Source organism: Pseudoliparis swirei, chromosome 10 (genome assembly GCF_029220125.1).
Source record: "Pseudoliparis swirei isolate HS2019 ecotype Mariana Trench chromosome 10, NWPU_hadal_v1, whole genome shotgun sequence".
Taxonomy (NCBI): domain Eukaryota; kingdom Metazoa; phylum Chordata; class Actinopteri; order Perciformes; family Liparidae; genus Pseudoliparis; species Pseudoliparis swirei.
Window position 1 is genome coordinate 411,333 of NC_079397.1, and position 14,924 is coordinate 426,256.

At 48.0% G+C, this 14,924-nt stretch overlaps 1 protein-coding gene and 1 long non-coding RNA gene across 2 annotated transcripts; both read left to right on the top strand.

Moving 5' to 3' along the window:
- Nucleotides 1-3,644: 3,644 nt before the first annotated feature.
- Nucleotides 3,645-11,532, top strand: ing3 (inhibitor of growth family, member 3). Its single transcript, XM_056425258.1, has 12 exons — nucleotides 3,645-3,851; nucleotides 3,998-4,069; nucleotides 5,069-5,169; nucleotides 5,237-5,302; nucleotides 5,395-5,491; nucleotides 5,559-5,627; nucleotides 6,399-6,506; nucleotides 6,926-7,086; nucleotides 7,577-7,770; nucleotides 8,181-8,373; nucleotides 8,681-8,719; nucleotides 11,416-11,532. The coding sequence occupies exons 1-12, from the start codon at nucleotides 3,824-3,826 to the stop codon at nucleotides 11,530-11,532; spliced, it is 1,245 nt and encodes a 414-aa protein (XP_056281233.1). The 5' UTR covers nucleotides 3,645-3,823.
- Nucleotides 11,533-13,136: 1,604 nt separating this feature from the next.
- LOC130200751 (uncharacterized) lies at nucleotides 13,137-14,456 on the top strand. The gene is made up of 2 exons (XR_008833072.1): nucleotides 13,137-13,596; nucleotides 13,713-14,456. It is a non-coding gene; the product is annotated as an uncharacterized LOC130200751 (long non-coding RNA).
- The last annotated feature ends 468 nt before the right edge of the window (nucleotides 14,457-14,924 follow it).

Sequence of the window (14,924 nt, forward strand, 5' to 3'; positions counted from 1 at the left end):
GGAACTTGGTCTACCTGGACCCTGGCCTACCTGGACCCTGGTCTACTTGGACCCTGGCCTACCTGGACCCTGGTCTGACTGGACCCTGGCCTACCTGGACCCTGGTCTACCTGGACCCTGGTTGTGTGTGCGACTCACCTGGTGTGGGCAGTCAGGGTCAGGACGGTGTTCAGGGAGTCTCTGATCCAGACAGCTAGAGCCAACACACAGGCTGACATCAGCTACACACACACACACACAGAGAGAGAGATACACACACACACACAGAGATACACACACACACAGAGAGATACACACACACACAGAGATACACACACACACACATAGAGATACACACACACACAGAGATACACACACACACAGAGATACACACACACACATAGAGATACACACACACACACATAGAGATACACACACACACAGAGAGATACACACACACAGAGAGATACACACACACACAGAGATACACACACAGAGAGATACACACACAGAGATACACACACACACAGAGATACACACACACAGAGATACACACACACACAGAGATACACACACACACAGAGATACACACACAGAGATACACACACACACAGAGAGATACACACACACAGAGAGATACACACACACACACAGAGATACACACACACACAGAGATACACACACACACATAGAGATACACATAGAGATACACACACAGAGAGAGATACACACACACACAGAGATACACACACACAGAGATACACACACACACAGAGATACACACACAGAGATACACACACACACAGAGATACACACACACAGAGAGATACACACACACACAGAGATACACACACACAGAGATACACACACACACAGAGATACACACACACACAGAGATACACACACACACAGATACACACACACACAGAGATACACACACACACACAGATACACACACACACAGAGATACACACACACACACGCAGAGATACACACACACACACACAGAGATCCACACACATGCAGAGATACACACACACACAGAGAGATACACACACACACGCAGAGATACACACACACACGCAGAGATACACACACACAGAGAGATACACACACACACGCAGAGATACACACACACACGCAGAGATACACACACACAGAGAGAGATACACACACACACCCAGAGATACACACAGATACACACACAGATACACACACACAGAGAGATACACACACGCAGAGATACACACACAAACACATACACAGATACACACACACACGGAGAGATACACACACACACAGAGATACACACAAAGATAGACACACAGATACACACACACACGCAGAGATACACAAACACACAGAGACATATATGGATCACATCTCTAACAGGCTCATGGATCACATCTCTAACAGGCTCATGGATCACATCTCTAACAGGCTCATGGATCACATCTCTAACAGGCTCATGGATCACATCTCTAACAGGCTCATGGATCACATCTCCTAACAGGCTCATGGATCACATCTCTAACAGGCTCATGGATCACATCTCTAACAGGCTCATGGATCACATCTCTAACAGGCTCATGGATCACATCTCTAACAGGCTCATGGATCACATCTCTAACAGGCTCATGGATCACATCTCTAACAGGCTCATGGATCACATCTCTAACAGGCTCATGGATCACATCTCTAACAGGCTCATGGATCACATCTCTAACAGGCTCATGGATCACATCTCTAACAGGCTCATGGATCACATCTCTAACAGGCTCATGGATCACATCTCTAACAGGCTCATGGATCACATCTCTAACAGGCTCATGGATCACATCTCTAACAGGCTCATGGATCACATCTCTAACAGGCTCATGGATCACATCTCTAACAGGCTCATGGATCACATCTCTAACAGGCTCATGGATCACATCTCTAACAGGCTCATGGATCACATCTCTAACAGGCTCATGGATCACATCTCTAACAGGCTCATGGATCACATCTCTAACAGGCTCATGGATCACATCTCTAACAGGCTCATGGATCACATCTCTAACAGGCTCATGGATCACATCTCTAACAGGCTCATGGATCACATCTCTAACAGGCTCATGGATCACATCTCTAACAGGCTCATGGATCACATCTCTAACAGGCTCATGGATCATATCTCTTATGAATGTGCGGCCTCACCCAGAACAGCAGGTTGAGCGCGTGCAGCAGGCAGCGCAGACACCTCACCGCGTCGTCCCGAGCCATGCCGAGTCGAGTCGAGCCGAGCCGAGCTCACCCGAGCCCGGGGCGCCACGGCGACAAGCTCACTGCGAACACCCGGCTCGGGTCTTTCCGGAGTCTGGTGTCACTGGCTCGGGTCTTTCCGGAGGAGCTCCAGGAAACAACAGGTGTCCTCAGCCCCGCCGGGGTGGCGCGGTGGACCCAGCGTCACGCACTCTGAACACGGACTCACGCGCGTGCGCTTCACTGATGTGGCCCCAAAAACTCGAAGTGACAAACAAAAGAAGCTCACAAACATCCGCTCGTGAGCGTGAAGTCCTCGCGAGCGCGCTCAGAGGTCTTTACGCTTCAGCGCCCCGACCCAAAGACGCGCAGCGGGTCTGTGGTCACCGGACTCGGGGGGGGGCTGCTTCTTCTTCTTCTTCTTCTTCGTCTCTAATTAGATGCCCTCCCTCCTCCCCCCGGCAGTCAGCGGTCCTGGGGGAGGACAGAGGAATGTGTCCGCCTCCAGCCGCAGAGCGGCGGGGTCAGCGGGCTGAGAGAGAGCCGCGATGCGTTCACGGACCCGGAGGGCCGGAGGGTTTATACACTTTTACTACATTAGTACACACACTATATGAGAGTTTTTATGTTCTTCTGACGAGATAAGATTCTACTTTATATATATATATATGAATATTATATATACATATATATATGAATATCATATATATATGATATATATATATATATGAATATTCTATACATATAATATATTATTATATATATAATATTATATATATATATGATATATATACATATATATTATATTCATAACTATATATATGTATATATGAATATGAATATTATACTCTTACATACATATATATATATGTATGTAAGAGTCTCTTCTTGTGATGTGTTCTTCCTCCTCAGAGCTGCAGCGCTTCTTCACATGATGGATTCACATCGTTCTTATCAAACGACTTATGATCTAATGAAATGTTCAGAGGTAAAAATATATATTTTTAACTGGCCATATGAGAATGAAGGAGACCGTCAAACTAAAAAACGATTTCACAGAATAATACTATATAATAATGTTATTTAGTTATTGTATCTAGTGTATTTATTTTTTCTATGAGACAACAACCTCAGAATCCCATCTTTTATATATTTCATGTTACATGTTATATAAATGCTCTTCAATGTTTATTATTTGACCAAATTCAAGTTTACAATAGGTAAATAATAGTTAAAGAATATACACAACATTACAAGGTATGCCACATGAAACGAGTGATAAGGTAATACATATAATATCAGCGTAAACTGTGTTTGATGACATGAAGAAATAAATAAGAATAAAAACATACAGGGGACTGACTTTAGGGTATTTCTTTTCAAAAGAACTACAACTCCCAGAAGCCTCCTGTTCTACCACACGAATCATTGCCCGTGTGAATTCCAACCAATCAGAACGCCTGAAGCTCTGCGCGTCATCAGCTACGATGACCTCAATTTCTCAGCGTATTTTTTTCCGGAGACAACAGCGGCTCGCGGCGCCATTTTGAAAGAAGAAGATTGTTCCACCAAACGCCCCAAAACGGTGAAAGCTGCAGCGATGTTGTACCTGGAGGATTACCTGGAGAGTGAGTACGGCTCGGTGACTCGGCCGCCGCGTGGCCGCCTTGTGTGCGTTAAATGGCTGCAATTTGTGGGCTCGTTTGGCTCCGGCCGTTAGCTTAGCTTCACCGTGTTAGCTTAGCTTAGCTTCACCGTGTGGTCTCCCCCGCAGTGATCGAGCAGCTGCCCATGGACCTCCGGGATCGGTTCACGGAGATGCGGGAGATGGACCTGCAGGTGCAGAGTACGTACAGCGGCCCCCGCGGGGCCAGAGGACCCGGTTAAACCCGGTAAACCCGGTTACCGGCAGTGAGCTGGACGCAGTCAACACGGGAGCGTTTCTCTGCGGAACACCTCCTGCTGATAACCCGAGTCACAGTACACACGCGCCACTTCCTCATTCATCACAGTTTAGAGCTCACCAGGGTTGCCAGGTCTGTGACAAAACAAGCCCAATGGCCAATCAAAACCAGCCCAAAACCAGCCCAATGGCCAATAAAACCAGCCCAAAAACCAGCCCAATATCAGAACTCAAAATATGCCCATAACTCCTTCATGATGCCCGCCTGAGATAGGAAAGTGACCCACTGCGAGCGGATGTGTCGGCGCGTACGTGCTGATCTGGAGTCAGTTTGGTAGGATTTGGGTATAAATAAATTATTTCATTTAAAATATGGATTTTTATTTAAAGATATTCATGTAATTTGCATGCAAAATAGGTCTACCCGAACCAGCGGACAAAAAATTCAACCCGCGGCAACACTTCAAAAGTAGCCCAATTCCGCGGGAAAACCGCAGACATGGCAACACTGGAGCTCACACAGGTGCAGTTTACTAACCACGAGCACGTGACTGTGGCTTGACTGACCCGGATGTAAAGCAGGCGTCATTGAACACAACCATGACATCATCTCTATTTACATGATAGGGAAATATATTTAGTGTTTGTTACTGACTAACCCTCTGGCGTAACCCTCTGGCGACTTGTTCTCACTATTGTTAACAACAACAAGTTGTGCAGGAGGCGCAGAGCAGCGCGTTGCCCTCTGCAGGAGGCGCAGAGCAGCACGTTGCCCTCTGCAGGAGGCGCAGCGCGTTGCCCTCTGCAGGAGGAGTAGCGCGTTTCCCTCTGCAGGAGGCGCAGAGCGTTGCCCTCTGCAGGAGGAGTAGCGCGTTGCCCTCTGCAGGAGGCGCAGCGCGTGGCGGCGCTCTGCGGTCACGTGACGTGGCGTTCTCGTCTCAGACGCCACGGACCAGCTGGAGCAGAAGGTGATGGAGTTCTTCGTCAACGCCAAGAAGAACAAGCCGGAGTGGAGGGAGGAGCAGATGGAGGTCATCAAGAAGGTCAGGAGCCGGGCCCCCACAGGTAGACCCGCCAGGTGACGCCGCTAACCAGGACTTCCTGTTGCAGGACTACTACAAAGCTCTGGAGGACGCGGACGAGAAGGTGCAGCTGGCCAATCAGATCTACGACCTGGTGAGTGTTGTTGGTCTCTGCAGGCAGAGCTGCGTGTTGTTCACGTGAACGGCCACCAGAGGGCGCTGCGGCCTCTAACCTCCTGTTCTCAGGTGGACCGGCACCTGCGTAAACTGGACCAGGAACTGGCCAAGTTCAAGATGGAGCTGGAGGCCGACAACGCCGGCATCACCGAGATCCTGGAGAGACGTGAGTGATGACGTCATACGCTCGCCACAGGAAGTGGAGCCAGTCTGACTTCCTGTCTCGTCCTCAGGATCGTTGGAGATGGACAGCCCGTCTCAGCCGGTCAACAACCACCACGTCCACCACGCGGCCACGGAGAGTGAGTCCCCTCCACCAGTCACACCAGTCACACCAGTAACACCAGTCACTCCAGTCACACCAGTCACACCAGTAACACCAGTAACACCAGTCCCACCAGTCCCACCAGTCCCACCAGTCCCACCAGTCCCACCAGTCACACCAGTCCCACCAGTCACTCCAGTCACTCCAGTCCCACCAGTCCCACCAGTCCCACCAGTCACACCAGTCCCACCAGTCACTCCAGTAACACCAGTCACTCCAGTCCCACCAGTCACACCAGTCACACCAGTAACACCAGTCACTCCAGTCACACCAGTAACACCAGTCACACCAGTCCCACCAGTCCCACCAGTCCCACCAGTCCCACCAGTCACACCAGTCACACCAGTCACACCAGTCCCACCAGTCACACCAGTCACACCAGTCACACCAGTCCCACCAGTCACACCAGTCCCACCAGTCACACCAGTCACTCCAGTCACACCAGTCCCACCAGTCCCACCAGTCCCACCAGTCCCACCAGTCCCACCAGTCCCACCAGTCCCACCAGTCCCACCAGTCCCACCAGTCCCACCAGTCACACCAGTCACACCAGTCCCACCAGTCCCACCAGTCCCACCAGTCCCACCAGTCACACCAGTCCCACCAGTCCCACCAGTCACACCAGTCCCACCAGTCCCACCAGTCACACCAGTCACACCAGTCCCACCAGTCACACCAGTCACACCAGTCCCACCAGTCACACCAGTCACACCAGTCCCACCAGTCACACCAGTCCCCTGTGTTCCAGAGAGGAAGCACAGCGCTGCTCATCTCACCACGGAACACGTCCCAGAGAAGAAGTTCAAGTCTGAAGCTCTGCTGTCCACCTTGACCTGCGACGGCCCCAAGGAGCCCGGTGTGTGTTAATGTGTGTGTGTGTGTTAATGTGTGTGTGTGTGTTAATGTGTGTGTGTGTGTGTGTGTGTGTGTGTGTGTGTTAATGTGTGTGTGTGTATGATGTGTGTGTGTGTGTGTGTGTGTGTGTGTGTGTGTGTTATGTGTGTGTGTGTGTGTGTGTGTGTGTGTTATGTGTGTGTGTTATGTGTGTGTGTGTTATGTGTGTGTGTGTGTGTGTGTGTGTGTGTTATGTGTGTGTGTGTGTGTGTGTATCCGTGTCTAATATATATATATGTGTGTATGTTATGTGTGTGTCCGTGTGTGTGTTAATGTGTGTGTGTGTGTGTGTGTTAATGTGTGTGTGTGTGTCCGTGTGTGTGTTAATGTGCGTGTCCGTGTGTCCGTGTGTGTGTTAATGTGTGTGTGTGTGTCCTGCAGGCTGCCGCCCCAGCAGCACCTCCTCCTCCAGCGCCGTGTTCAGTGTCTCCTCCTCTCAGCCGCCGGCCTCCTACAGCCTGAGCGCTCTGCCCACGGGGCCAGGGGCCGGGGCGGGGGCCATCACCATGGCAGCCGCACAGGCCGTGCAGGCCACGGCCCAGGTCAGTGCACACACACGGACACGGACACACACGGACACACACACGGACACGCACACACACACACGCAGACACACACGGACACACACACACACACGGACACACACACACAGACACACACGGACACACACACAGACACACACAGACACGGACACACACACACACACAGACACACACACACGGACACACACACACACACGACACACACACGACACACACATACACAGACACTCACACACACACACACACACATACACACACACGGGCACACACACGGACACACACACACACACACACACACACACACACACACATACACACACACGGGCACACACACGGACACACACACACACACGCACACACACACACACACGGACACGCACACGGACACGCACACACACACGGACACGGACACACGGACACGCACACACACACACACACGGACACGCACACGCACACACACACACGGACGCCCGTGTTGCCCGTGTCCCAGATGAAGGAGGGCCGGCGGACCTCCAGCCTGAAGGCGAGCTACGAGGCCATCAAGAACAACGACTTCCAGCTGGGCCGAGAGTTCACGTTGTCCCGGGAGACGGGCGCCTACGCCTCCTCCGCCCTGGCCTCCACGCTCGCCCAGAGCCCCGCCCCCCCGCCGGGGGCCGCCGACTCCAGGGGCCGCAAGTCCAAGTGAGGGAGCCACACAAACGCCTGTAACCGGCTGCAACCGGTTACGGTTTAACCGCCTGTAACCGGTTTAACCGCCTGCAACCGGTTGTAACCGGTTTAACCACCTGTAACCGGTTGTAACGGCATGTAACCGCCTGTAACAGGTTGTAACCGGTTTAACCAGCTGTAACCGCCTGCAACCGGTTTAACCGCCTGTAACCGGTTGTAACTGCCTGTAACCGGTTTAACCGCTTGTAACCGGCTGCAACCGGTTGTAACCGGTTTAACCACCTGTAACCAGTTGTAACTGCATGTAACCGCCTGTAACAGGTTGTAACCGGTTTAACCAGCTGTAACCGGTTTAACCGCCTGTAACCGGTTTAACCGGCTGTAACCGGTTGGTTTAAATGCTGCACCGTGTGGTCCTCCAGGAGCAGCATCAAGTCCTCCAACCACCAGTCCTCGTCGTCGTCCTCCTCCTCCTCCCTGTCGTCCTGCTCGTCTTCGTCGGCCCTGGCCCAGGAGCTGTCCCAGCAGGCCTCAGCGCTGCCGGAGGCCGAGGCCAGTAGCCAGGTGGACTGGACCTACGACCCCAACGAGCCCCGCTACTGCATCTGCAACCAGGTACCCCGAGTGGACCCGGTCCCCCGAGTCTGGACCCGGTCCCCCGAGTCTGGACCCGGTACCCCCGAGTCTGGACCCGGTCTCCCGGTACCCCCCGAGTCTGGACCCGGTACCCCCTGAGTTTGGACCCGGTCCCCAGGTACCCCCTGAGTTTGGCCCAGGTACGCCCCCGGGTCTCGGTCCCGGGTCTCGGTCCCGGGTCTTGGACCCGGGTCTCGGTCCCGGGTCTCGGTCCCGGGTCTCTGTCTCGGTCCGGGTCTCGGTCTCGGTCCCGGGTCCCAGGTGTGAACTCTTCTCTCTGTTCCAGGTGTCGTATGGAGAGATGGTCGGCTGTGACAACACAGACGTAAGTTATTGATCATACAGGTGTTATTGATCATAGAGGTGTTATTGATCATAGAGGTGTTATTGATCATAGAGGTGTTATTGATCATAGAGGTGTTATTGATCATACAGGTGTTATTGATCATAGTGGTGTTATTGATCATAGAGGTGTTATTGATCATACAGGTGTTATTGATCATAGTGGTGTTATTGATCATACAGGTGTTATTGATCATAGAGGTGTTATTGATCATAGAGGTGTTATTGATCATAGAGGTGTTATTGATCATACAGGTGTTATTGATCATAGAGGTGTTATTGATCATAGAGGTGTTATTGATCATAGAGGTGTTATTGATCATAGAGGTGTTATTGATCATACAGGTGTTATTGATCATAGTGGTGTTATTGATCATACAGGTGTTATTGATCATAGAGGTGTTATTGATCATAGAGGTGTTATTGATCATAGAGGTGTTATTGATCATAGAGGTGTTATTGATCATAGTGGTGTTATTGATCATAGAGGTGTTATTGATCATAGAGGTGTTATTGATCATAGAGGTGTTATTGATCATAGAGGTGTTATTGATCATACAGGTGTTATTGATCATAGTGGTGTTATTGATCATACAGGTGTTATTGATCATAGAGGTGTTATTGATCATAGAGGTGTTATTGATCATAGAGGTGTTATTGATCATAGAGGTGTTATTGATCATAGTGGTGTTATTGATCATAGAGGTGTTATTGATCATAGAGGTGTTATTGATCATAGAGGTGTTATTGATCATAGAGGTGTTATTGATCATAGAGGTGTTATTGATCATACAGGTGTTATTGATCATAGTGGTGTTATTGATCATACAGGTGTTATTGATCATACAGGTGTTATTGATCATAGAGGTGTTATTGATCATAGAGGTGTTATTGATCATAGAGGTGTTATTGATCATACAGGTGTTATTGATCATAGAGGTGTTATTGATCATAGTGGTGTTATTGATCATAGAGGTGTTATTGATCATAGAGGTGTTATTGATCATACAGGTGTTATTGATCATAGTGGTGTTATTGATCATACAGGTGTTATTGATCATAGAGGTGTTATTGATCATAGAGGTGTTATTGATCATACAGGTGTTATTGATCATAGAGGTGTTATTGATCATAGAGGTGTTATTGATCATAGAGGTGTTATTGATCATAGAGGTGTTATTGATCATAGAGGTGTTATTGATCATAGAGGTGTTATTGATCATACAGGTGTTATTGATCATACAGGTGTTATTGATCATAGAGGTGTTATTGATCATAGAGGTGTTATTGATCATACAGGTGTTATTGATCATAGAATTGTTATTGATCATAGTGGTGTTATTGATCATAGAGGTGTTATTGATCATAGAGGTGTTATTGATCATACAGGTGTTATTGATCATAGTGGTGTTATTGATCATAGAGGTGTTATTGATCATACAGGTGTTATTGATCATAGTGGTGTTATTGATCATAGAGGTGTTATTGATCATAGAGGTGTTATTGATCATACAGGTGTTATTGATCATAGAGGTGTTATTGATCATAGAGGTGTTATTGATCATAGAGGTGTTATTGATCATACAGGTGTTATTGATCATAGAGGTGTTATTGATCATACAGGTGTTATTGATCATAGAGGTGTTATTGATCATAGAGGTGTTATTGATCATAGAGGTGTTATTGATCATAGAGGTGTTATTGATCATAGTGGTGTTATTGATCATAGAGGTGTTATTGATCATAGAGGTGTTATTGATCATGAGGTGTTATTGATCATAGAGGTGTTATTGATCATAGAGGTGTTATTGATCATACAGGTGTTATTGATCATAGTGGTGTTATTGATCATACAGGTGTTATTGATCATACAGGTGTTATTGATCATAGAGGTGTTATTGATCATAGAGGTGTTATTGATCATAGAGGTGTTATTGATCATACAGGTGTTATTGATCAGGTGTTATTGATCATAGTGGTGTTATTGATCATAGAGGTGTTATTGATCATAGAGGTGTTATTGATCATAGAGGTGTTATTGATCATACAGGTGTTATTGATCATAGTGGTGTTATTGATCATACAGGTGTTATTGATCATAGAGGTGTTATTGATCATAGAGGTGTTATTGATCATAGGGTGTTATTGATCAGAGGTGTTATTGATCATACAGGTGTTATTGATCATAGAGGTGTTATTGATCATAGAGGTGTTATTGATCATAGAGGTGTTATTGATCATACAGGTGTTATTGATCATACAGGTGTTATTGATCATAGTGGTGTTATTGATCATACAGGTGTTATTGATCATAGAGGTGTTATTGATCATAGAGGTGTTATTGATCATAGAGGTGTTATTGATCATACAGGTGTTATTGATCATACAGGTGTTATTGATCATACAGGTGTTATTGATCATAGAGGTGTTATTGATCATACAGGTGTTATTGATCATACAGGTGTTATTGATCATAGAGGTGTTGGCTGATCATAGAGGTGTTATTGATCATAGAGGTGTTATTGATCATACAGGTGTTATTGATCATAGAGGTGTTATTGATCATACAGGTGTTATTGATCATAGAGGTGTTATTGATCATAGAGGTGTTATTGATCATACAGGTGTTATTGATCATAGAGGTGTTATTGATCATAGAGGTGTTATTGATCTCCTCAGTGTCCCATCGAGTGGTTCCACTACGGCTGTGTGGGTCTGACGGAGGCCCCCAAGGGAAAGTGGTTCTGCCCCCAGTGTACGGTGGCCATGAAGAGACGAGGCAGCCGCCACAAATAGACTGACCCTGACCCCTAGCGGGGTCACAGGTCAACCCATCACCTGATCCGCTGAATCTGAACAGGTTCAGTTGTGATATTGATCCTTTAACCTGCCGTGTTGATGATCACAGCTGCTCCTTTAAATCAAGAACAGCCTGGACTACAAACATGGAGGACGAGGACTACAGAGGCCTGAAGAGGACTTCACTTGGAACCCGTCTGTCTCTCTACCGTCTGTCTCTCTACCCGTCTGTCTCTCTACCCGTCTGTCTCTCTACCCGTCTGTCTCTCTACCCGTCTGTCTCTCTACCCGTCTGTCTCTCTACCGTCTGTCTCTACCCGTCTGTCTCTACCCGTCTGTCTCTACCCGTCTGTCTCTACCCGTCTGTCTCTCTACCGTCTGTCTCTCTACCCGTCTGTCTCTCTACCGTCTGTCTCTACCCGTCTGTCTCTCTACCGTCTGTCTCTCTACCGTCTGTCTCTCTACCCGTCTGTCTCTCTACCGTCTCTCTCTCTACCCGTCTGTCTCTCTACCGTCTCTCTCTCTACCGTCTCTCTCTCTACCCGTCTGTCTCTCTACCGTCTCTCTCTACCGTCTGTCTCTCTACCCGTCTGTCTCTCTACCGTCTGTCTCTCTACCGTCTGTCTCTCTACCGTCTGTCTCTCTACCCGTCTGTCTCTCTACCCGTCTGTCTCTCTACCGTCTGTCTCTCTACCGTCTGTCTCTCTACCGTCTGTCTCTCTACATGTCTGTCTCTCTACCTGTCTGTCTCTCTACCTGTCTGTCTCTCTACCGTCTGTCTCTCTACCCGTCTGTCTCTCTACCTGTCTGTCTCTCTACCGTCTGTCTCTCTACCTGTCTGCCTCTCTACCTGTCTGTCTCTCTACCTGTCTGCCTCTCTACCCGTCTGTCTCTCTACCCGTCTGCCTCTCTACCGTCTGTCTCTCTACCTGTCTGTCTCTCTACCTGTCTGCCTCTCTACCTGTCTGTCTCTCTACCTGTCTGTCTCTCTACCGTCTGTCTCTACCTGTCTGTCTCTCTACCTGTCTGTCTCTCTACCTGTCTGTCTCTCTACCTGTCTGTCTCTACCGTCTGTCTCTCTACCTGTCTGTCTCTCTACCCGTCTGTCTCTCTACCCGTCTGTCTCTCTACCTGTCTGTCTCTCTACCGTCTGTCTCTACCTGTCTGCCTCTCTACCTGTCTGCCTCTCTACCTGTCTGTCGATCTACCGTCTGTCTCTCTACCGTCTGTCTCTCTACCTGTCTGTCTCTCTACCCGTCTGCCTCTCTACCCGTATGTCTCTCTACCTGTCTGTCTCTCTACCTGTCTGCCTCTCTACCTGTCTGTCTCTCTACCTGTCTGCCTCTCTCCGTCTGTCTCTACCTGTCTCTCTACCGTCTGTCTCTACCTGTCTGTCTCTCTACCTGTCTGTCTCTCTACCTGTCTGTCTCTCTACCTGTCTGTCTCTACCTGTCTGTCTCTCTACCCGTCTGTCTCTCTACCTGTCTGTCTCTCTACCTGTCTGTCTCTCTACCTGTCTGTCTCTCTACCTGTCTGTCTCTCTACCTGTCTGTCTCTCTACCTGTCTGCCTCTCTACCTGTCTGCCTCTCTACCTGTCTGCTGTACCTGTCTGTTTCTCTACCTGTCTGTCTCTCTACCCGTCTGTCTCTCTACCCGTCTGTCTCTCTACCGTCTGTCTCTACCTGTCTGTCTCTCTACCTGTCTGTCTCTCTACCTGTCTGTCTCTCTACCCGTCTCTCTCTCCACACTTAGCATTAGTTTCTTTCCATTGTTTGTTTACAAAGACCAAATGTTGTTGTTGTTGTTGTTGTTTTTCAGCATCTGTTGTACAGAACGCTTTCATTCCATAAAGAATAAAATCCACTGCCTTGCTCAAAGCTCCAGGTTTGGCCCTTGAGTCTCGACTGCATGAAGAGGACACACAAAGGTCAAAGGTCAACTCTCACTTTGAGCCGGCCCTGAAACAGAAACTATCAGTTATATAATACTTTACTACAGGTACTTCTAGTAAAGTACTTTACTACAGTACTACAGGTACTTCTAGTAGTACTTTACTACAGGTACTTCTAGTAAAGTACTTTACTACAGTACTACAGGTACTTCTAGTAGTACTTTACAGGTGCTTCTGGTAAAGCTTTACTGCAGTACTACAGGTACTTCTAGTACTTTACTACAGGTACTTCTAGTATTACTTTACTACAGTACTACAGGTACTTCTAGTAGTACTTTACTACAGTACTACAGGTACTTCTAGTAGTACTTTACTACAGTACTACAGGTACTTCTGTAATGATCACATGGTTTGGCCTGTGTGTACGGCACCGGGAAAGGGTAAACTTTTTACTCGTTTATTTTTCTTTATGTATATGTGCCGTACCAGTGTTTTTATCAGGGGCCTCAAGTGAGCTTGGGTTTAGTTAGGATAATGTGTTTTGTATTATAATTGTAATTATTATTATTGTTGTGTCACGGTCTATAAAAGGTGACGTGGGGGTTTTTTGTTTGGAGCGCGCTGACAGGCTCCGGTGTTGAGCGGCTCAGGACGGCAGCAATCCGGCGACTACTTCGATTGTGGATTTATGCCAACGGGCGGGATCTGTACTGAGAAGACTGCGCAGGAACACTGAACGGGGCCAGCCCGACCGGACTAGGGTGACGCAGCGCGGGGAGTGAACGCGGCGCCTCGCCACGTCTCCGCCTGTTCGGGCCGCTGTTCGCCGGCTCTTTGGGGGGAGGGGGGGGGGGGTTTGTGCGCGTGCAGTCGTTTACTTTTGTTTTGCGGAACTGAAAGACTTTGGGGACTGTCGGGATCCGGGGATTATACTTTGTTTTGAGTGGGTTTGATTGTTTGCAGTGTGTGTTCATTTTGGAAGCTTGCTGATGCATTGAATTTTATTTAATATAATAATATTTGAGTTTATGCATTTCGACTGTTTCTCTTTGACCACCGTTTGAGCAGACACTTACTGTAGGCGATGTGGGGTGTGCGCAGGAATAACTCAGTCCAAGCCGTTCTGGGTTTTACTCATAACTTTAGTTGTCACTCCACTTCCAACTGTACCGCCAAGCCTCCTCTTTCCTTCTCTTCTTCTCTTTTTCCACCCTCACCCTGCCGGCGCCTGAACAGCGCTGACTAGTGGTCATACATGTAATTAGGTTTATATCATAGAATCTACTCTTACATTAACACCATTATTCGCAGATCCATTCCTCTTTTATGTATTGTACCTTCCCTTGATTGATTTATAAGGGCAGTATGTAAATTTTAGTAAAGTTGATTGACGGTACTTGTTATAATTTACCACGGAGCATTTTACTTACAGTACTACAGGTAGTACCCTAGTAATACTACTTTACTACAGGTACTTCACGGCACATACTTTACTAC

What these genes read in the sequence shown, in the direction of transcription:
- ing3 (XM_056425258.1), top strand. Translation starts at nt 3,824, where the DNA reads ATGTTGTACCTGGAGGATTACCTGGAGA. An exon ending in AGATGGAGGTCATCAAGAAG is followed by an intron (nt 5,170 to 5,236) that starts GTCAGGAGCCGG and finishes TTCCTGTTGCAG; the next exon opens with GACTACTACAAAGCTCTGGA. An exon ending in CCACCACGCGGCCACGGAGA is followed by an intron (nt 5,628 to 6,398) that starts GTGAGTCCCCTC and finishes CCTGTGTTCCAG; the next exon opens with AGAGGAAGCACAGCGCTGCT.